This window comes from Pimephales promelas, chromosome 5 (assembly GCF_988280905.1).
Source record: "Pimephales promelas chromosome 5, fPimPro1.hap1.1, whole genome shotgun sequence".
In the NCBI taxonomy this organism is placed as follows: domain Eukaryota; kingdom Metazoa; phylum Chordata; class Actinopteri; order Cypriniformes; family Leuciscidae; genus Pimephales; species Pimephales promelas.
Window position 1 is genome coordinate 11,417,150 of NC_142773.1, and position 22,334 is coordinate 11,439,483.

Sequence of the window (22,334 nt, forward strand, 5' to 3'; positions counted from 1 at the left end):
AAAACAAGAAAGACTACAAAGGACTACAAAACATGGCACAGAAATAGGAAATAACTAAAGTCCACACAAGACAAGGAAAACACAAGACAGGAATCGTGACATAGCCCCCCACCTAAGAAGCGGATTCCAGACGCTCAAAAAACAAAACTGTCCAGGTGGGAGGTGGAGCGGAGGCGGATCTGGGGGCAGGATGGAGGGCCAGGTCCGTGGAGCAGAAGAGGAATGGAACCAGGAGGTAGCAAAGGCGGACCTGGGCCGCAGAACGTGGCCGGAGTAGGATGAGGCGAAGGCCAGGGCGGAGCTGTCAGGTGGCACCCGAGCAGGACCATGTTCGCCATACTCCTCCTGATGGTTCTCCTGCCGGTTCCATAATGAGACCGCCACAGACATTTTGGGCACTGCGGCATATTAAATATATTATAAATAGTTATTCCACGTAAGAAATACAATGTCTGGCGAGAGGGCGTGACAAAAGACCGAAATGAGTAGTTACATAGTTGGTAGTGTTGTTATAACCAGTTAACTGATCCAACAATGTTTTCACGAAACTGACAAAACCTTGTCAAACTGTCAAAATTTCGTGCATGAGCTCCTGTTATGTTGACAACACTATTGAAACAATTACTTTTTATTACAACTGTACATGAATAAACAGGCCATTTGGCCCTGGACTAATAGGGTATTCTATTTGTCCATTCTATTGCCTCTATTCTATTTTGAAGACCTGAGCTGGCTGCACAAGTCTAATTTAATAAATAATTGCTCTCACAAATAAATAGTATGGGTATATGTGGTATGGGGGGCGTGGTGCAGCGCTGTCTGCAGCGGGAGAGCAGGGGAGGAGTCGAGCGGGAAGTAAGCGGGTCAAGTTCAAATGATAAACACCTGTCTGTGATTTCAGTGATTGGCGTTGGGAGAGTATTTAAGCGGGCCAGTTGGACGCTTCAGTGAGAGAGACTGGAGCTTGTGTGCTGAGCTGGAGCTGTCCGTGGATCCTGATCGGAATATAAAAGAAAGCTGTAAAGAGTGGGAAGAGTGCGACGTCGAAGGAAGCTGTGAATCAGCGAGGAAGAGTTTATTTCTGTTGTGACTGAGTATTGTGAAGTGCGCTGAGGCGTCGTGAAAAGAGTATTATTTGTGTATTTAATAAAGCACACGAGCTCCAGTATTCGCCGACCCCTTGTCTTCTTCCATCACCCTCCTTGAACCGTACTACAGTATATTATACATTTTCTGAGTCATCAGAGTGCCTTGAGTACTAAAGTTGTTGAGTTTTGTGTCCCTGGTGTTCTTTCATGCCACAGGGATAAAAGAAAGCATACAGTTTAGGCGGAAGTTGTGAAAAAATGTTATTTCTGGGAAAGAAGTCATTCATTAAAGAAGTCATTCATTCCAACGATACCAAGCACAACATTATAGAATATTGACAATATCCCTAGCATGTGCCTAAAAGGGGTTAGTAACTTCATGAGCTGAAAAAAAGTGATTTCGCTACCACCCTTGCACTGCTATCGTGATATTTCTAGTACTAGGGGTGTATACCTTGCCAAAAATCACTATGAGACTTTGTTCCCCCAATGATACCGATGGACCAAATTTTGGGCCCTGGCTCATGGACTATTAGTACCTATATTCTGGCTCCACAAAGTCAACTCATAATTGACATAAGAGACAGAGAGCACTGATTCATGGAATATGGCACTTACAGCTTTGCAACTTTGAGGATGTATCAAAGTAGGAAAAAAGAGAATCAAGCTCATCGGGGCAGAACAGCGAATCACGTCGTACCTCCTGACCACTAATGGAAGCTGGTCACAGTAGAGGGAAAACAAAGAAGCATTAGTTTTCAGTCAAAAAAAACAAACAAACAAACAAAAAAAACACCTGGCTGAAAGATACCACTGATTCCAGCCAGTATTCTGTCTTTGATCTGCAGTCTCCCAGCATTCACCTGAGGTACAGGAGGCAGTTCGGAGTTTGGGTGTGGGAGGGGGAGGCCGCGGGGGAAGAAAATCCATGTTTCCCTTTATACGTTTGTCAAGTTTTCTAAACGTCATGATCTTTTCCTTCTGCTCCTGGGGTGTAGGTTTCAGGACAAACCTCTTTTCTACATACTTAGCACGGATGAAGGCTTCAATCTCCTGTCTTGGATTATTACAGACAGAAATGCAAACAAGTATTAAGAATATTTATTACACTTTATGTAGATATGATGACTGTAGAGGCCATTTACCTAATAAAGTGGCTGGTATTTTTAAATAATCATGTTAAACAGTGAATTCATTACAGATGATTCTGGACATAAATCTCCACCAATCAGAATAGAAATTAGCAAATTGTGTCAAAAGAACTCCTCAGCACGGGAATGCAGGGGAATGCAGCACTGAGAATCACACATAATCTTATGCTGTTAAACTACTTAAATATTTGTATATTTCAATAAACATTTTTTTTACTTTATTATACACACAAAAGAAAAGAAATAAAAATAAAAGAAATAAAATAAATAAAAAAAGAACATGAACATTGTCCTGAGACTAGGCTTCATATATTATTTACAATCAACAACATAAACAATTTAAGACAAAAGCTTATGTCCTATTTCAAAATGTCAATAAAAGGAAAAACACCTAAATCTTCTTTCAAAAACGGAGGTTTTTAATTGTAGTTGTGCTGTCAACCACTCCATTAAATAAACTTGTCTTATCTTTTGTATCAATTGAGTAACAGTGGGTAGCTCAGGTTTTAACCAACAGATTGTTATCATTTTCCTAGCCGTCATTAAGAGGAGATGGAGAAGAAATGCTTAGTCTTGAGAAAAATTGTCTGGAAATATATTCAGTAAAAATGTTTGGGAGTCAAGAGAGATGTTCACTTTTAATAGATTTTCCAAAATGTCCTTAATGTCGTTCCAAAAGTTATGTATGATGGGACAGCCCCAAAAGATGTGAGTTTGATCACCAACCAAACCACAGTTTCTCCAACATTTGTCATTCATAGTACTCTTGGTGAGGAAAGATTTTAACGGAGTCCTGAAAAATCTAATCTTTGTCTTCCAATCAAACTCCCCTCAAACCTGACTGCCCACACCCCTATGACATCCAGAGAAAATGTCAACCCAAACATTGTCATCCAAGAAAACATTCAGCTCCAATTTCCATTGTTGTTTTATGTGTTGTGTATTATCTGACATGTGTCACAAATCCGGAAGACACAGATGGGTAAGTTCAGTGAGTTTATTGAAACAGATGAATCAGTTAAATCAGGTGAGTAACGGTAATCAGAGATTTGCATAGCAGGGTGAACAGTTTGTAATCAGAGTCTCTTATCTTGATGCAGGATGATCAGAACTGAAGGCAGACTGAGAACGGGAGCAGGAAGATGGGATCTGGACCGGAATGCAGGCTGATGGTTCTGGATGAGGACTTCGAGCAGGTAAGTATAAGGTAGGTAAGGAATCAGGTAAGCGGGAGTCCGTTAGTCTAGTGTATAGATGAGACCAGACACTGACTGAATGAACTGGAGTGACTTAAATAGTGGAGGTAGATTGGATGATGATTGAAGGCAGGAGGTGGTGACAGGTCATGATGATTAGAATTCCGAGCAGATCGAGTGGGCGGAGTGAAGGTGTCTGGCGCTGAAGCTGGTGTTGGTGTGTCCGTGACAGTACCCCCCCCCCCCCCCTTCCACGGCCAGCTCCAGTTGGCCGAAAGGACCGACGACAGGGATGACCACGGCCTCTGGGTGCTGGACCATTCAGATGGGCAGAGTGGAAATCCTGAAGGAGAGCAGGATCTAGGATGTCCTCACGAGGAACCCAACACCTTTCCTCAGTACCAAAGCCCTCCCAGTCGACGAGGTATTCCAGCCGGCCTCCCCGTCGTCGGGAGTCGAGGATCTCGTGGACTCTATAGATGTTATTGTCCTCAGGGTCCACGGGAGGAGGAGGAGGCACATCTTCAGCACCAGACCCTGGGGAGGAAGGAGTGAGAGGATTAGTGTATGGCTTGAGTAGAGACACATGGAAGGATGGTGAGATACGATAGTGAGCAGGGAGTGATAACCGGTAGGTGACTTCATTGATCTGCCTCTGTATTGCGAACGGACCTATGTATCTGGGACTCAGCTTATGACAGGGCTGCCGGAGACGGATGTCCTGAGTTGAGAGCCATACCAATTGCCCGGGCTGATATTGAGGCGTGGAGGAACGTCGAGCATCGGCTTGGGTCTTGTGTCTCCAGACAGCCCGCTGAAGATGGACATGAGCTGAATCCCAGACCCTCTCGCTTGTCTGCAACCAGTGATGGACTGCTGGAACGCTCGAAGGTTCTCCGGACCAGGGGAATAATGGAGGTTGGAAACAGAGTACGCACTGGAACGGGGTGAGGCCGGTGGTGGATTGGTGAAGCGAATTCTGTGCATACTCGGCCCACGGCAGATAGCGACTCCAGCAGTCCTGGTGGTCATGACAGTATGACCGCAGGTATCTCCCGATTTCCTGGATCTTACGCTCAGTCTGGCCGTTGGACTGCGGATGGTATCCTGACGTGAGACTGACCGAAACTCCCAAGAGGTTGAAGAAGGCACGTGAAATGAACTGGGGTCCACGGTCGGATACGATATCCTCAGGGATGCCAAAATGACGGAACACTTGTTGGAAAAGTGTTTCAGCAGTTTCAAAGGCAGTGGGTAACCCGGGAAGTGGAATGAGTTTGCAGGCTTTTGAGAAACGGTCCACCACCACGAGAATGCAAGTGTGAGAGTCAGAAGCAGGTAGATCGGTGATGAAATCCACTCCCAAATGGGACCAGGGTCGTGTAGGTACTGGTAGTGGCACGAGTTTCCCCTCTGGAAGTCGGTGAGGTACCTTGGACATGGCACAGACTGAGCAGCTCTTGACATATCGGGAGACATCTTGGGTCATACTGGGCCACCATTAGCGTTGTTGTAAGAGCGAGAGGGTTTGTTGGCTGCCTGGGTGTCCAGAGCCCGGAGATGTATGAACTGAGTCCATGAGGGACAGACGGAGTCATGATGGTACATATACCCGTCCCTCAGGACCTCCCGGCGGAGCAGGTTCTGTTAGGGTGGCTTCGGCGATGTGATCATCCAGACTCCACTGGATGGGACTGACTACTATGGCTGGAGGGAGAATGGTCTCAGGAACAGAAGGACTCGAGTCCGGTTGAGTCTGGCGAGAAAGAGCATCCGCTTTGATATTTTTGTAGCCTGGGCGGTAGGTAACAGTGAAATTGGAGCGAGTGAAGAAGAGCGCCCATCGAGCTTGGCAAGGGTTGAGTCGACGAGCTTTACGGAGATATTCCAGATTACGATGGTCGGTGATGACCACAAAGGGATGTAGAGCTCCCTCCAGCCAGTGTCTCCATTCCTCCAAAGCAAGCTTGATGGCCAGTACTTCTCGGTTGCCAATATCATAATTCTGCTCCGCCGGGGACAGTTTCTTGGAGAAGAAGGCACATGGATGGAGTCGAGATGGATTCCCCTGCCGCTGTGAGAGGACAGCTCCTACACCAGATGTTGAAGCGTCAACTTCCACGAGGAAGGGAAGGTTTGGATCTGGAAGGACGAGGGTAGGAGCTGAACTGAAGGTCCTCTTCAGCTCTTCGAACGCGTTGATGGCATCCGTGGTCCAGGACAGAGACTTGGCCCCATGTTTGAGGAGTGAAGTGATGGGAGCGCAGATCTGACTGAATCCTTGGATGAAGCGGCGATAGAAGTTGGCGAAACCCAGAAATCATTGCAGTTCTTTACGGTGGAGGGTTGTAGCCAGTGGGTGACAGCGTCCACCTTCCTCTGGTCCATGGCGATACCTTGAGGGGTGATGACATAGCCCAGGAACTGGATGGTGGTTTGATGGAACTCGCACTTCTCCAGCTTCAAGTAAAGATGATGTTCTCTCAGACGCTGAAGGACCAGTTGGACATGATGGACGTGTTCTGATGGGTTGGCTGAGTAGATGAGGATATCATCAATGTAGATGATGACGAATTGATTCAGGTAGTCCCGGAATATTTAGTTCATGAATCTTTGGAAGACGGCTGGTGAGATGGACAAACCGAAGGGCATGACAAGATATTCATGGTGTCCTGCTGGTGTAATGAATGCAGTTTTCCACTCGTCACCTTTACGGATTCTGATCAAATTGTAGGCACTTCGGAGGTCAAGCTTGGAGAAGATACGGGCACCTTGAAGTTGCTCCAGAGCGGTAGGGACCAGAGGAAGTGGATAGCGAAACTTCACAATTGACTGGTTAAGTGTCCAGTAATCAATACAGGGGTGCAAGCCTCCATCCTTTTTCCCTACGAAGAAGAAGCTTGAAGCGGCAGGGGCCGTAGAAGGGCAGATGAAGCCTTGTTGTAGTGCCTCCTGGATGTACTCCTCCATGGCCTTCTATTCCGGGATGGACAATGGATAGATCTTACCGTGCGGAAGAACCGCCCCAGGCAGCAGGTCGATCGCGCAGTCCTATGGCTGGTGAGGTGGTAAAGTAGTTTCCAGTTGCTTACTGAAGACATCCTGGAATGCCCGGTATGGAGGAGGGATTTCGGGTTGAAGATGATCGGTGGAGTTCTCCAACGAAGTGGAAGATACTTCAGATAGATACTTCAGAGTCCGGAGTGTATGAAGGTGGAGAAGTTTTCTGTACCGATTGTACACAGTGACTGAAGCAGTGTTCACCCCATTGCAGGATCTCCCCGGTAGATCACAGGATGCTGGGTGAGTGAACTTCCAGCCATGGGCGTCCCAGGATGATCTCAGCAGTGGAACCCTCCATCACCAAGAACGAGATTTCTTCTTGATGAAGACAGCCGATTCGCATGACAACCTCAGGGCTACGATGTCCAACTCTCCCATGACCAAGAGGTTTTCCTAAAATGGATCGAATCTGGAGGAGGTGAGGAATGGATTTTTGTCTAGTGTGGAGGCATTGAAGTGTGGAGAGTGATATGAAATTTCCAGCTGAACCGGAGTCGATCAGCGCTTGTACTGGAAGAGAGTGTTTGCGGTAAGTGATAGTTACTGGAGTATACTTCATAGATGAAATGGGGAGTGGAAGATGAACTGTACTCACCGCCGGGCGAGGTGGACGAACTGGACAGTTTAGAAGTTGATGACCGGCAGCTCCACAGTACAAGCAAAGCTGGTTAGAAATCCGTCGTTGACGTTCAGCAGAGGATAACTGACTGGATCCTATCTCCATGAGTTCTGGTGCTGAAGGGCCTGATGTTGGGCGAGGAGGAGGTGCAGAACAGTCGAGCTGACAGGCATTACAGCGTTGATCGACACGGATGGATCGTTGGATGATATTTTCTAGACCCACGGCATCATCATAGATGGCTAGCTGTAAACGGATCTCAGGATTTAGCCCGTGTCGATAGATGGTAATTAATGCCGACTCGTTCCATCCAACGGTGGCCGCTAGAGTGCGAAATTGTAGAGCATATGTGGAAACTGAAGATTTACCCTGTCTTAATCGGAACAGTTGATCTTGTATGGAGATAGCATTGGTTGACTGAGAGAAGACTTCTAGAAAATGAGCTGATGAGGCTGAAAAAGTCTGGACTACCGGATCATTATTCTTCCACAGAGCGTGTGCCCAGCGAAGGGCTCGTCCACGGTGCAGAGAAATGATAAACGCTACCTGAGATCGTTCCTTTGGAAATTGATGTGGATTCATCTCCATGTACAGCTCGCACTGTAGCATAAATCCGTTGCATTTCCCCTCCTCGCCTGAGAAGGGTGCTGGCTGGGCCATGGGACTGACAGAGGCAGACGAAGAAGCTGGCATGGTGGAAGTGGAGGGTGTGGATGAAACGATCCGTGGTATAGTTGATGTTGATGGTAGGGTTGAAGTAGCGGTTGTGGTTGGCGGTGTTTGCATTCTGTTGGTCTGGTCTTCTGTCACAAATCCAGAAGACACAGATGGGTAAGTTCAGTGAGTTTATTGAAACAGATGAATCAGTTAAATCAGGTGAGTAACGGTAATCAGAGATTTGCATAGCAGGATGAACAGTTTGTAATCAGAGTCTCTTATCTTGATGCAGGATGATCAGAACTGAAGGCAGACTGAGAACGGGAGCAGGAAGATGGGATCTGGACCGGAATGCAGGCTGATGGTACTGGATGAGGACTTCGAGCAGGTAAGTATAAGGTAGGTAAGGAATCAGGTAAGCGGGAGTCCGTTAGTCTAGTGTATAGACGAGATCAGACACTGACTGAATGAACTGGAGTGACTTAAATAGTGGAGGTAGATTGGATGATGATTGAAGGCGGGAGGTGGTGACAGGTGATGATGATTAGAATTCCGGTGAAGCAGATCGAGTGGGCGGAGTGAAGGTGTCTGGCGCTGAAGCTGGTGTTGGTGTGTCCGAGACAACATGTCAATCAACAATTTTTTGTACATCAAGGACATTTGTTTTTTCATTATCCACTGCGAAGAGACCCCTCTCTGCCCATCCCCGAAAGCTGCTGTTGTCTGATAAAGATGTAAGGAACTCAATATTTCCATTATTTAGAGTTATAACTTGAGATAAAGCAGTCTTTCTCTTCAACTGCTTTTGGACCTTATTCCAAATCTTTAAAGTATGTTTGACCCATACATTTGTAATTTTTATTATTTTCTGAGATTGCAGGTTGAGAAATGGGAGTAGAGAGAGAGAGACTTCTGACACAGAATACTCTTCCATAGAGACACACTGTGACTCTGGATCATGAATGATCCATGCCACCATAGCTTTTATTTGGGCAGCCCAATAGTAGCATTTGAAATTTGGTAAATTTAAGCCCCCCTTCTCCTTAGCGGACATTAAAATTAAGGCACACTCTTGGTCTTTTGTTCTGCCAAAAAAATGTTGACGTTAATTTATCTAGGAATTTGAAAGTAGATTGTGGTATAACAACAGGGAGAGTTTGAAATAAAAATAATAATCTTTGAAGAATATTCATTCTTATACAGTACATTCAATTCTACCCAAAAGAGAAAGCGGTAGTACATCCCATCTATTTAAATCAGTTCTGATTTCATTTAACAATTTATCATAGTTGGATGGAAACGACTGCGTAGTCTTGGGGGTAAGATTTGGCACACATTTGGCTCCCTCCCATAATACTGATGGACTTACGGTTTCATTGTCATTTAATTGAATATACTCTAATAAAACTCTCATGCTATCACGTAACATGCTATCTTTTTCGGATGCAGAAAAATTAGTTCATGCATCATTCATGACCTCGAGACTAGATTACTGTAATGCTTTATTAGCTGGTTGTCCTGCATCCTCAATAAACAAGCTACAGTTAGTACAAAATGCAGTTGCTAGAGTTCTTACAAGGTCTAGAAAATATGATCATATAACACCGATTTTATCATCTCTACACTGGTTAACTATTAAGTTCCGTATAAACTACAAAGTACTACTACTGACCTATAACGCCCTAAATGGTTTAGCTCCCATGTACTTAACGGACCTTCTTTCGCCCTACAATCCACCGCGTTCCTTAAGATCACTAAATTCAAGGCTTCTGGTCATTCCTAGGATATCTAAGTCCACTAAAGGAGGGACGGCGTTCTTGCATTTAGCTCCAAAACTCTGGAATAGCCTTCCCGATACGGTCCGAGGCTCTGACTCGCTGACACAGTTTAAAACTAGATTGCCACTGAAACGCATTTCCGCGACAGTGGGGCTCGACAGCCTTAGTCAAACGGGTCGGCGTGTATGGTTGGGTTGCGGAGAGTTTGGGATGCGGAGAGTTTGTGAGATAGTGGTTTTCTAACACCGACTCCTGTATAATGGAAATCATTATGAACATCAGCTATGCTAATTATTTCCCATCTCCCTTTCTGCTGTTATCTCGGGACACTTGTCCCGAGAAAAATGGCGTTCGTCAGGTCCAGTTCTCTTACGAGAGGTTCTCTCGTATTGCGTAAGCTAGCTTACGCTACGGGAAAGATTCATCTTTGCTGAGAAGTTGAAGCCAAAAAATTATTCCATAATTTTGTAATCATTGTCAACGCAGTCTCTTCTGAGGCAGACCATGAGCGGGCTAGCTAGCGGCTCATTGGTTCGCTCAGAGAGAATGCACGAACCTATGGGAGAGCGGCGCTGAGTCCGCGGCCAATGAGCGGACGGCGCTCGCTCACTGCGTCACAGCCCGCCAAAAGGGGCGTGGCTACAGTGTATAAAGGTAGCTCTCCCAGGCTAGTTTGTCGATTCTTTTTCATTCAGCGAGCTACACGCATCCGCTGTCCTGGGAAGAAGCCGCCGTCGTCGAGAAGGCACCTTCTAGCGAGCTCCGGAGTCTGAGGAAGCCGGCCGTCTGCCACCTTCAGCCGCCCAGCAAGCTAGCGCCATCCGACGCGTATCCTTTTTATTCCATTCCCTAAAAGAGCCGAGCGTCTTTTTAAAAAAGCGGCTCATGCCGCTCTCCACTCGAGGAAGGAGACCGCCACCCCATCTGCGTTCTCTGTCTCGGAGTGGAACACACAGAGCTCGCCCTCGCCAACAGAGGATGCGACCACTGCGAGGACCTGCCTCTGTTCTCCCTGCGGGCTCGACTGCAGGCGGTCAAAACCGCTCCCGCGCCGCCTCTCACTTCGCCGCGGAAGAAGAAACGCCGCTCCCAGAGGCCGCCGGAGCCCCCTGCGGATCCATGTGGTCCGCCGCCGCCGCCCACCGACCGCTCTCCCTCTCCGCCCCAGCCGGACATTCAGTTGTCGCCGAGTGGCCGCTCTGTCGCCTCCGACGACACCGCGGATGAGAAAGACTCCTGTTCGCTGCACGCTTCTGACAGCGAGGATTGGTCGTCGATCGGCTCATCGACGAGAGAGTCTGCGGGAACCCGCGCCGGCATCGAGGAGGAACTAACGCGCCTCCTTTCGCAGGCCGTCAACCGCCTGGGTCTCGAGTGGTCTCCTCCACCCGAGCAACCACCGAACCGCATGGATGGGAAGTTCCTGCAACGGCGCCCGGCCCCTGCCTGCAGCCGGGCTGCACCATTCCTGCCTGAGCTTCACAATGAGCTCACGAAGTCCTGGAATGCCCCTCTCTCGGCTCGTAACCGCTCCGATGTGTCAGCTTCGCTGCGCTCAGTGGACGGAGCCGCCGAGAAGGGTTATGCTGCCATGCCGCCCGTCGAGGACTCGGTCGCCGCTCATCTTTGCCCGCCCTCTGCTAGATGGCGTTCTTCCCCTACGCTTCCTTCTAAAGCGTGCAGAGCGACCTCTAACTTTCATGCCTATGCCGCCGCCGGACAGGCCGCTTCAGCGCTGCATTCAATGTCAGTCCTCCAGGTGCTCCAGAGCGACATCTTGTGCGAAATGGCGAACAGCGGTAGGAACCCGCCCATCCTCTCGGATCTGAGAAGCGCTACGGACCTTTCCCTTCGCGCCACTAAAGCCGCCGGACAAGCCCTGGGGAGATGCATGGCCGCCCTCTGTGTCGCTGAGAGACACTTATGGCTCACGCTTACCGACATGGGAGATTCAGAACGCGCCGTGTTCCTCAACGCGCCTATCTCTCCGACCGGGCTCTTCGGATCTGCCGTCACAGGCATCGTTGACCGCTTCTCCGAGGTACAGAAAGCGACTCAGGCAATGAACTTGTTCCTGCCCCACCGCTCTAGCTCTTCGGCAGGCCGCTCTCATGAGCCACCTGCCAGAACCCCACAGCAGCGCCCGCCTCAGCAAGCTCAGCAGCCCCAGCGTAGACAGGGCGGCCGCCCTCACTCTCGCTCTGACAGCCGCCGCAGACAGCCTCCTCCCCGGGGGCCTCGACCCAAGATCGCGCTGAAGCCCGATCAACAGAAGTCTGCCTAGCACAGCTGAGAAAAAGGCGGCTCTCTCCCGCTGCGGCCAGACCGCCGTCAAAGCTTCGCCCACTGTTAGTCCCCGTCTCACCGCCGACTACAGTAGAGTTTACCGCCACAATCAAGCCGGTTTCCCTGCCCGCTTGCGAGCGACTAAAAGCCGTTTTCACGGCTACCCAGAGAGTTCACAAAAAGAGCATAAAAGCCTCAAGTGTAAAAAATGTGCCCACAAGCATGTGCTCACGTATACACACAAGCACCATATGCCCCGGGTCTCACACAGAGCCCATTCTCACGGAGCGAGGACTGTCCGCTCCAGTAGCAGAGAACATAAGCACGCCCACGAGCCTGTGCGCTTGTCCCCCCTCTGCCCGCTCTGTCACACGGCCCATAAACTCCTCTCTGAGTGTAAGTCCCGTTGCCATCCACATTATAAGCGCGCCCACACCCAGTGTCCAGCCCGCTATGTGCAGCAATCAGGGCGAAATCGCCATTCAACCGCTAGCCGCATGCTGCGAAGCGTGGGAAGCCATCCCCGGCATCTCCCCGTGGGTTTTAAGCATAATAAAGAACGGCTATCGATTACAGTTTCGTCGCTGCCCGCCACACTCGCGCGTGCGGCTCGAATCCACTGTCAGCCCGGCTGCTATGAACACGCTTCGCTTAGAAATAGCCAAGCTACTGCAGAAGGGCGCTATAGTCCCGCCATCTATGACCGAGTCGGGGTTTTACGGCCGTTATTTTCTGGTTCCCAAGAAAGACGGCGGCCTCAGGCCGATCTTAGATCTCAGGGCTTTGAACAAAGCGCTCATGAAGAGACCGTTCAAAATGCTCACAGTCAAGAAACTCCTCGCGCACGTCCGCCAGGGGGACTGGTTCATCTCTCTAGACGCCTATTTTCAGATCCAGATAAACCCTCATCACAGGCCATTCCTACGTTTCGCCTTAGAGGGTCAAGTTTACCAATATGCCGTTCTCCCGTTCGGCCTATCCTTAGCACCCCGTACGTTCACGAAGTGCATTGATACAGCGCTCGCTCCCCTGCGAAGTCAGGGGCTGCGCATTCTGAATTATCTGGACGACTGGCTGATTCTAGCAGATTCCCAGACGGAGCTTCTGTCGCACCGCGCAGTTCTCCTCAACCATCTGGAAGCGCTGGGACTCTCTGTCAACTGGACAAAGAGCTCTCTCCAGCCCAGTCAAACTATTTCATTCCTTGGAATAGATTTGAACTCTGTCACTATGACGGCTCGCTTATCCACACAGCGCGCGCGCCGTGTTCAGCGCCTAGCCGCCTCGTTTCAGATGGGTACCCACACATCCCTGAAATCTTTTCAGAGGATGCTGGGTTATATGGCTTCAGCCTCCGCTGTGCTACAGCTGGGTCTTCTGCACATGCGCCCCCTTCAACTCTGGTTAAAGAGCCGCGTATCCCACCGCGAGTGGACGACGGGCCGCCAGATGATCAAGATTACTCAGACATGTATCACTGCACTGCAGCCATGGTCAGTAATCGAGTGGTTTCAGAGGGGCGTTACTATCGAATTAATTTTGAGCCAATAAAAATGAACGTAACTTTTCAAGAAACGAATGAAAATATAAATTGAAACTGAATAAAATATCTTTGAAACTGAAAAAGAATGAACCGCAAGCAATTTTTTTTACTTTGTTTTTAATACACTACATGTTTTGCTAACTATTCCTCATATTTCGTTTACTGATCTACACTTACAAATGCGCTTCCAGAGTTTTCATTTACGCTTCTGACGTTTTCGTTTACACTCCCTGAGTTTGCGTTCGCTGTTCTGACACAAATCTCTCGTGGGGGCGGGGCTAGTAGCAGTGTATTCTCATTGGCTACTGAGTTTTTGATTGACAGCTTCTTGACCTGGAAGTGAAGACGTCAGTGAGTGTTGTGTTTACACGTTTGGATGTGAGCGTCTGTAAGCGTAGCTTTCTATTTCATTTAGGTGATATTAAGTTTATTTCTTTATTTATTTACTGCTACACTATATTGTTGATATGATTTCTTATAGAAGGAATAGTACAGACAAATAATATAATTTGTCATCGTCGATATCAGAATACTGGATAGCATAGGCTACTCGTGGTAAGTCTGTGATTGTTTTTTATTTTTTTTATTAATTAATACTAAACTAATACTAATTATAATACAGTTCTTGCTTTTTCAGGTGGAGAGGCATATTAGAGCTCAGTGAGAGCCCATAACATTATACAGCAGTGTTGTCTTGATTTAATTGGTAAGTTGTTAGCCCAATCATTACATGTCTTGTTTATCTAACGTTACATACGGTTACAGTCTTCGATTAGATCTTATTTGCTTCAATTAGATCATATTTCCCCTCTGCCACCCCAAACAACATTGTGCTAGAGTACTGTACAGTATCTGTACTGTAGCCTACAGAACAAAATGTACTGTATCAGACAATGACCAATGCCATTGGACCAGAGCCCTGTCAATCACTGCCCGGTTCAACTTTGGCAATGTAAAGCCAATTGCTGATTAATTTGTGATGCAGAGTTTTTAAAAGAAGAGAGAGAGTACTTGACCATTTTCCACGTCTCCATTCATAATATGTAAACACTCATTTGTTTTGAACTATAACCCTGGGCGCAATATTTATTCTGCAAAAGGCAACAAAATGCTTTTTCTGTATCCATATTTTAGTAATAATTATGTTAAAAAAACCCCAACATTTTGGAGAAAAATTTTGAATTTTTAATAGTCTTTAATAATTTATATATATATATATATATATATATATATATCCAAATTCAAAACCTAATATACATGCAAGTAATTATGACTGAAAAAATCCAGCAACTAGTAGTATAGGGAGTAGACGCTACACAGCCATGGATAAATGTTTATTGGGCTATAGAGCCATCTACTGGTTATACAATAGTATTACAGATGATAAATGGTGTGTGAGTCAGGTAAACATTTGGTACTGTAAAATCCCTTAAAACATTTATATAATTTGTTTGAAATAATTATTTTAAGTCTGCAAATGGTTACTGCATGTGGGAGTTCAAAGCAGTTTGTATTGTTAGATTATAATATATTTCCTTTCTCATTTTCCAGGGATTTGAGCAACTTTTCCACAAACAAAATTCTGATGCTGACACAGAGGATGGAGTGATAATACCAGAGATCAGCTGTCTCCATCAGACAATAATGTTACTTTGTTCAGACATATCACCTTTGAACGACTGGGATCCTTATCTTCAGACACCTGTTGTATTTTATTTTAATATTATAAAATAGCAAATATTTTAATTTCTTTGGAGCTCTAGATTAAAACAAACACAGTACACAAGAGGTTGCAGTTTATTCTTATTAGTCTCTGCTGATCATGGATTAGCATACCAACAGCATATGAATGGAATAGTTCATCCAAAAATAAAATTCTCACTTATTTTACTCACCCTCATGCTGTCCCAGATGCATTTTACTTTCTTTCTACAGATAAATACGAATTAAGATTTTAAGGAAAGTAATCCATCTCTGCAAGCCCTAAAGATGCTTTAAAAACCACACACAGTGACCGTGATGTCCATGTGACCTCAGTGGATGAATCAATACTGAAGTGAAACAATAGAATAAAAAAAAATAAATACTAATAATGTAAACTGTTTTAACTATTAAACATAATTTCCGACCAACTGCCATACATGGGTACAATCCACTTGTGTTATGTGGACTCACAGAGATGTATTATTTCATTAAAAATCTTTGTGATTATACATTTTATTATCTATATTATGAGAATACTGTGCAGCATGTATAGTATGCAGTTAATGTTTTGTGGATTCTGGTCTTTTCTGTCATAACTGCATCCAAGACTTTCACTTTGGTACTTGTGTATATGCTGTAGTGACAATAAAGAATGAATAAATTTATTAGATTTTTTATTTAAATTCATTTAACTGATTTTATAAGTCATAATTGAACCTGTTGATGATTGTTCAAATATATTTACCATTTTAAATGTTAGAAAATAATATTAACAAAATGAAATAAATAAAATTATCAGCATGATTAAAAAAAATACCAACAAAAATATTCTTTGTGTGAAATATGTAATGAAATGCCCTTTGAGGTCTGTATCATCTGACAGCAACCCACGATTGTAATTTTCATATAGTTTAAATTCCTCTTATTTAAGTGATCATACATGATCATTTGATGGTGTAAATGCATATAACAATGAGAAATTTGATGGCCATGGTTGCCAACCTTGATTACCTGGTTGAAGTGAAACTTTCTTGACTGCTGAATATATCACACACGTATACTAGTAGGCTATTCTCTTGTAATAGCACAACCTATTCAGAGCCTAACATGCAAAAGAATCATCAAGAATAAACAAATATTCTCCTAAAACATTGGACAAAATATTTTAAGTAGTCATATACAGTGGGCCTACTTTGATGTACAATTACACCTGAATAGACTGATCTCTTGTGAACCTAAAAGCTTCTGTTGACAAAGTAATCGCAGCAGAAGGTAAATACAGATAAAATTAAAAAACAAACATAACTTAATATTACTAAAATTAAATAGAAAGCTGCGCTTACAGACGCTCACATTCACACGTGTAAACACAACTCTGACGTCTTCACTTCCAGGTCAAGAAGCTGTCAATCAAAAGCTCAGTAGCCAATGAGAATACACTGCTACTAGCCCCGCCCCCACGAGAGATTTGTGTCAGAACAGCGAACGCAAACTCAGGGAGTGTAAACGAAAACTTCAGAAGCGTAAATGAAAACTCTGGAAGCGCATTTGTAAGTGTAGATCAGTAAACGAAATATGAGGAATAGTTAGCAAAACATGTAGTGTATTAAAAACAAAGTCAAAAAAATTGCTTGCGGTTCATTCTTTTTCAGTTTCAAAGATATTTTATTCAGTTTCAATTTATATTTTCATTCGTTTCTTGAAAAGTTACGTTCATTTTTATTGGCTCAAAATTAATTCCATACGTTACCATGGGTACTTTTTCTCGCCGGAAAGTCATCTCGACAGACGCTTCCAACTCGAGTTGGGGTGCGGTTTGCGAGGGCTCACCGGCCAGTGGTCGAGCCACGAGAGTTCCCTTCACATAAACTGTCTGGAAATGATCGCGGTCGAGAACGCGCTGCTGTTTTTCCTCCCGCGCATATGTATGTCTGTCGAGATGACTTTCCGGCGTGGTGACCATGTGACCATGTGGTCACCACGTCCTGATTCGCTCCGACAATATAGCCGTGGTATCATTCATCAACCGTCAGGGCGGCGTCAGATCCAACAATCTCTTTCATCTGACACGCCGCATCCTATTGTGGTCCCAGAGTCACCTGCTCTCGCTCAGAGCGACGCACGTACCGGGCCATCTGAACGACGGTCCAGACATGCTGTCCAGGAACCTGGTCTCCCCCGGAGAATGGTCCCTGCACACTCATACAGTCCAAACGCTGTGGCGCCTATTCGGCAGAGCGGAGATAGATCTTTTCGCGTCAGAAGAGAACGCTCACTGCCCAATATTCTTCTCAAAGAGCGAGGACGCGCTAGCCCAGGATTGGCCCCGTCGCCCGCTCTATGCTTTCCCCCCGATTTCTCTGCTACCGCAGGTCATTCAGAGAATCAGGAACTCACGCCACTCGGTGCTCCTCATAGCCCCGCGCTGGGAGAATCAGATTTGGTTCCCGGAGCTTACGTGGCTGTCACAGACAGCCCCGTGGCCCATTCTAATCAGAGCAGATCTCCTCACTCAAGCCCGCGGCTCGATCTGGCATCCCCATCCACAGCGCTGGGCGCTTCATGCATGGGTGACCAACGACTACGCGTCGAATTGCCAGAAGGGGTTCTGAACACGATCAAACACGCCAGATCGGATTCTACCAGAAAGCTCTATGCTGCAAAATGGTCTGTGTTCTCCAAATGGTGCACCGACAAAAATTTGGACCCACGGACGTGCGAGGTTTCGTCTGCTCGTGTTCCTTCAGGAGATGCTGGATAAGGGCAGGTCCCCATCCACTCTTAAGGTTTATGTGGCAGCCGTCGCGGCGTTCGTTGAACCCCGGCGCGCCCAGTCTCTGGGCAAAGACGAGCTAATCATCCGCTTCCTCAGGGGAGCCAGAAGGATGAACCCCCCTCGCCCCCCTACGGTGCCGGTCTGGGATCTTTCTATAGTTCTAGAAGCTCTGAAAGCCCCGCCGTTTGAACCACTCGAGTCCGTGGAGCTAAAATACCTCTCTTTACAAATACATTTCCATTCACGACATTTGTGTGGCTGCGGGATGGGCCTCCCCCTCCACTTTTGTCAGATTTTATAACTTGGAAGTTCCAGCCTTACAGGCTAAAATTCTGGCGGTCTAGTACTATACAGCTCTCCTATTAGGGATGAGTACCGAAACCCGGTATTAAACGGGCCCCGGTGCTGAATTTTGAAAGACCGCTGTATCGATAAGCTCGGACGTTATCGGTTCTGCTGTCGGTACTGGAGAAATTGTTTATCATTCCTATAAAGACGTTATCTTGAACATGTTTATATCGCCAGCCTTTTCTATATATAAACTATATTTTAATTAAACCATTTCTGTGATGCAAATTTAAAATTCGCAGTTCAGCAGAGAGAGAGAGAGAGAGAGAGAAAGAGAGAGAGAGAGAGAGCGATCTCTCACGCAAAGCCACAGCACGCGCAACACGACAGCCCTGTTTAATGAGTGACAATGAGGACAGAACTAAACATTCAACGTGGTTACACTTTAGATGTGGGATATTATTCTAATATATTTTGTATTTCGGCTTCCAAAGATTATAAAAAGAAGATGTTTGAGATAAAACCGTTAAAAAACAAGACGCATGATCTGTCCAGCTTTCACAGCACTGCGGAGCGCTGTCAGTTCTTCCTAAAACCCAAACGTACCGTCAGCACGATCGGCGATTGTTGCAAAATGCTGTCTTCTACTGTTGCAAGATCAAAAAATGGCTATTAAAAACACAAAAGCCTGCGCAAGAGCCTGTTCACAAGGCGGTGCGCGTTCCGAAACGGACTGCAACGAGACAAGAAAAGTAGCCTATACTTTGGGCTTCGTGTGTCCTCCTTAACTATCAAATATACATACAAATGTCAAAATGACCAGCTCTGAGATTCACTTTAACACAGTTTATTCACTTAAACACAATTATGCCTTAAATGGACGTAAATAATAGGGAGAAATTGATGGTGCTTCAGTTACCGGTTACCGATTAGATTTGCTCTCGGTCTTAAAGGGGCAGCAGTCTAATAGCCTAAACCTGCTGACGATTCAGCCATTAATGCAAATCAAACAACAAAAGGCAGAGAAAATAACTCACAGCTTTTGAATAAGTAACTTTAGATTAAATAAGCATGAATCTATCTATGATAAACTAGTGCTATGTTATATTTGATTACTAAATTAGGTTTCTTTTCAGACAGAAACAATTACCTGAAAAGATATGTTAGTACACCTTCCTGAAATTAAAGCACTTTTGTATATAATTTGTATCTTTGATTGATTTTATTCTTGTGTTTGTACTTTTTTCTTATGTGTCCTTTTTTTATATAAAACAAAAAAGCCTGCACATTGCTGCATAACAAAAATACATTTTTCTTTGTTTTGCTTTTTCTATTTTACATTTCAAAATATAGAGTTTAATTATGTTCTTAATTCTTAAAAAAAAAAAAAAACACCAAAAAGAACCGATAAGAATACCGCTAAAGTACCGGATCGATAAGCGGTATCGGTAAGAGTAGTAATACCGATAAAACCTTAACGATACCCATCCCTATCTCCTATAGAAAGCCGCACTATCGGGAGTTCCATCACAACCGGCTCACCCCTTGTGTTCCCCTATGTGCTTATGCATTATACGTCACGGCCCGCTACGCCGGCCGCCTTAGGGCGTTTTGCACTAGATGATAACGGCCGCTATGCTGGCCGCCTTATTATCTTCATCCACTTAAAGATTTCCCCGGTGTTTCCCCCCTTGGGATGCTTAGTGGTTACTTAGCGCGCACGGCGTTGACCAGGTGTTCCCGTAGCGTAAGCTAGCTTACGCAATACGAGAGAACCTCTCGTAAGAGAACGAATCGGTTACCTAACGTAACCTCGGTTCTCTCTAGATGAGGGAACGAGTATTGCGTTCCCGGCCGTGCTTGCGCCACCAGCGTTTCGCTTCATGCTGACAGAATCGACGAACTAGCCTGGGAGAGCTACCTTTATACACTGTAGCCACGCCCCTTTTGGCGGGCTGTGACGCAGTGAGCGAGCGCCGTCCGCTCATTGGCCGCGGACTCAGCGCCGCTCTCCCATAGGTTCGTGCATTCTCTCTGAGCGAACCAATGAGCTGAAAGATGAATCTTTCCCGTAGCGTAAGCTAGCTTACGCAATACTCGTTCCCTCATCTAGAGAGAACCGAGGTTACGTTAGGTAACCGATTCGTTTTGTATCCAGCTTCTCATGTGGATTTCGGATGCCACAACGCCTGTGATGAGAAGACCATCGCCTGTGAATAGACGATTCAACGCCGGCGATATGTTATGGTGCCGTTTTATATATAAACAATATTAATATTTAATATTTATATATAAACAATATGAATGTTAGCCAGAGGAGAACTGGCCCCCGACTGAGCCTGGGTTCTCCCAAGGTTTTTTTCTCCATCCAATCTGATGGAGTTTTGGTTCCTTGCCACTGTTGCCTTGCTTTTGGCTTGCTCAGTTGGGGATATTTAATATTTAATATTTAAAAATATTATTGATCTGTATTGTACTACTTTCATGTTATCACTGTGAAGCTGCTTTGATACAATCTGTATTGTGAAAAGCGCTGTATAAATAAATGTGACTTGATTTGACTCTCCTAATTTGTTGTTGAATCACTTCGTTATTTAGAATAGATACATTTGCTCTCCAGTACTTAAAATTATTATTTGGACTCAGCTTTAACGTCAAAGAGACTGGAGCGTGATCTGAGATGGTAATTGCTTCAATATTACACTGGGTCACTCTATAGGAATCTACACCAGTCATCAAAAACATATCTAATCTTGAGTGACTACAGTGAACATTTGAGAAAGAAGTAAAATCTTTTTCCTTGGGATGTTGGCAACGCCAAACATCTATCAAACCCAGCTCATCCATTAGTGCACAAAGAGTTAAAGACTTCCTGGTCCTTGGACCAAAGTCAGCAGGGTATCTACTGATGCTCTCAGAACACAGTTAAAATCTCCCCCAATAAAAATAATCCCTTCAGCTTTGTCTGCTATCAATGATGCTATATTTTTAAAGAAAATAGGACAATCCTCATTTGGAGCATACAAATTTACTAAAGTCATTTTAATGCCCCCTATACATCCAATCACCACCAGAAATCCCCCCTCCTTGTCACTGAAAGTTTTCTCATGGCAAAAATACACTGACTTGTTAAAGAGAATAGCAACTCCTCTTTTCCTCCCAGTTTGATGTGAGGAGCTATATTGCTGGTCTACCCACTCTCTTCTCAGCTTCATGTGCTCCTTATCTGAGAGATGCATTTCCTGTAGCATTGCTATGGCAACATTAAGTTTTTTCAGATGATTCAGCACTTTTTTCCTTTGAATTGGACTACCTAAGCCTTTAACATTATAAGTAACACATATTAGATTATCCATCAGTTATTATGTTGCATATTCAAGTACTATAACCCCTTCTTGAATCTCATATAAATCACCATAAAAATAATTATTGCAGAAAATAACAGTATAATGGCCAATTAAAGGTCTCAGGACAAAAATAACATTTGCACATGAACATATAACTAACAAATAGAACAATATAGGCTTCCACTCGACTGGATCAAATATAAATCTTTTGACTAGTTCTCGAACCTGAATGACCCAGTCCCCGGTGTAACTTGGACGGAGGTTGGTGAGTGTTTCTTTTGCGACTTAGATGTGGATGTACTTTTGCGACTTAGATATAGTCCTCCACTTAGTGGTTCTCATGTCACGCCCAAATTGGAAATCTTCACTTTTCTTCTCCTAACTATACTGGTTTATTTAGATAGCTGAACTCGGCAAAGGTATGCTAGTTATCGGCGTTGAAAAAGGCTATATATTTCGGCGTAGGCGAGTGTCGCAGGACCTCTGTGGACTCTCCTTCCCACTGTTTTCCACCCGTCTCGGCACAACTCCGTCCCCAGTCGCTCCCTCTCATCTACTCGTCTGTGCACTCCCAACTCCTCAAGTACCAGCGTGGTGTCTGTCAATGTTGGGTAGGTCTTCACGTCATCCTCCATAAAAACTCTCAGCTGTGCAGGGAAAACGTCTCGGTTACGTATGTAACCCTCGTTCCCTGAGTAGGGAACGGAGACGTTACGTCAGAAGTGACGGAGATTGGGGGATTTCGCATAGAAAGCCAATCCTCTTCGAGTATTTAAACACGAGCCAATGGCATGCAATGCCTTGGGGCTGCGGAAATTTGCATAGCGTACTCCGCCCT

General features: G+C 45.4%; 1 protein-coding gene across 1 annotated transcript in view; it reads right to left on the minus strand.

The window, feature by feature from the left end:
- Window positions 1–22,334, minus strand: part of acap2a (ArfGAP with coiled-coil, ankyrin repeat and PH domains 2a) — a 142,955-nt gene that overhangs the window by 19,958 nt on the left and 100,663 nt on the right. Inside the window, exons 18-19 of the mRNA XM_089130965.1 lie at window positions 1,952–2,145; window positions 1,707–1,808 (exon numbers count right to left, since the gene is read on the minus strand). Coding sequence (XP_088987091.1) covers window positions 1,707–1,808; window positions 1,952–2,145 — 296 coding nt within the window. The remainder of the gene's footprint in view (window positions 1–1,706; window positions 1,809–1,951; window positions 2,146–22,334) is intronic.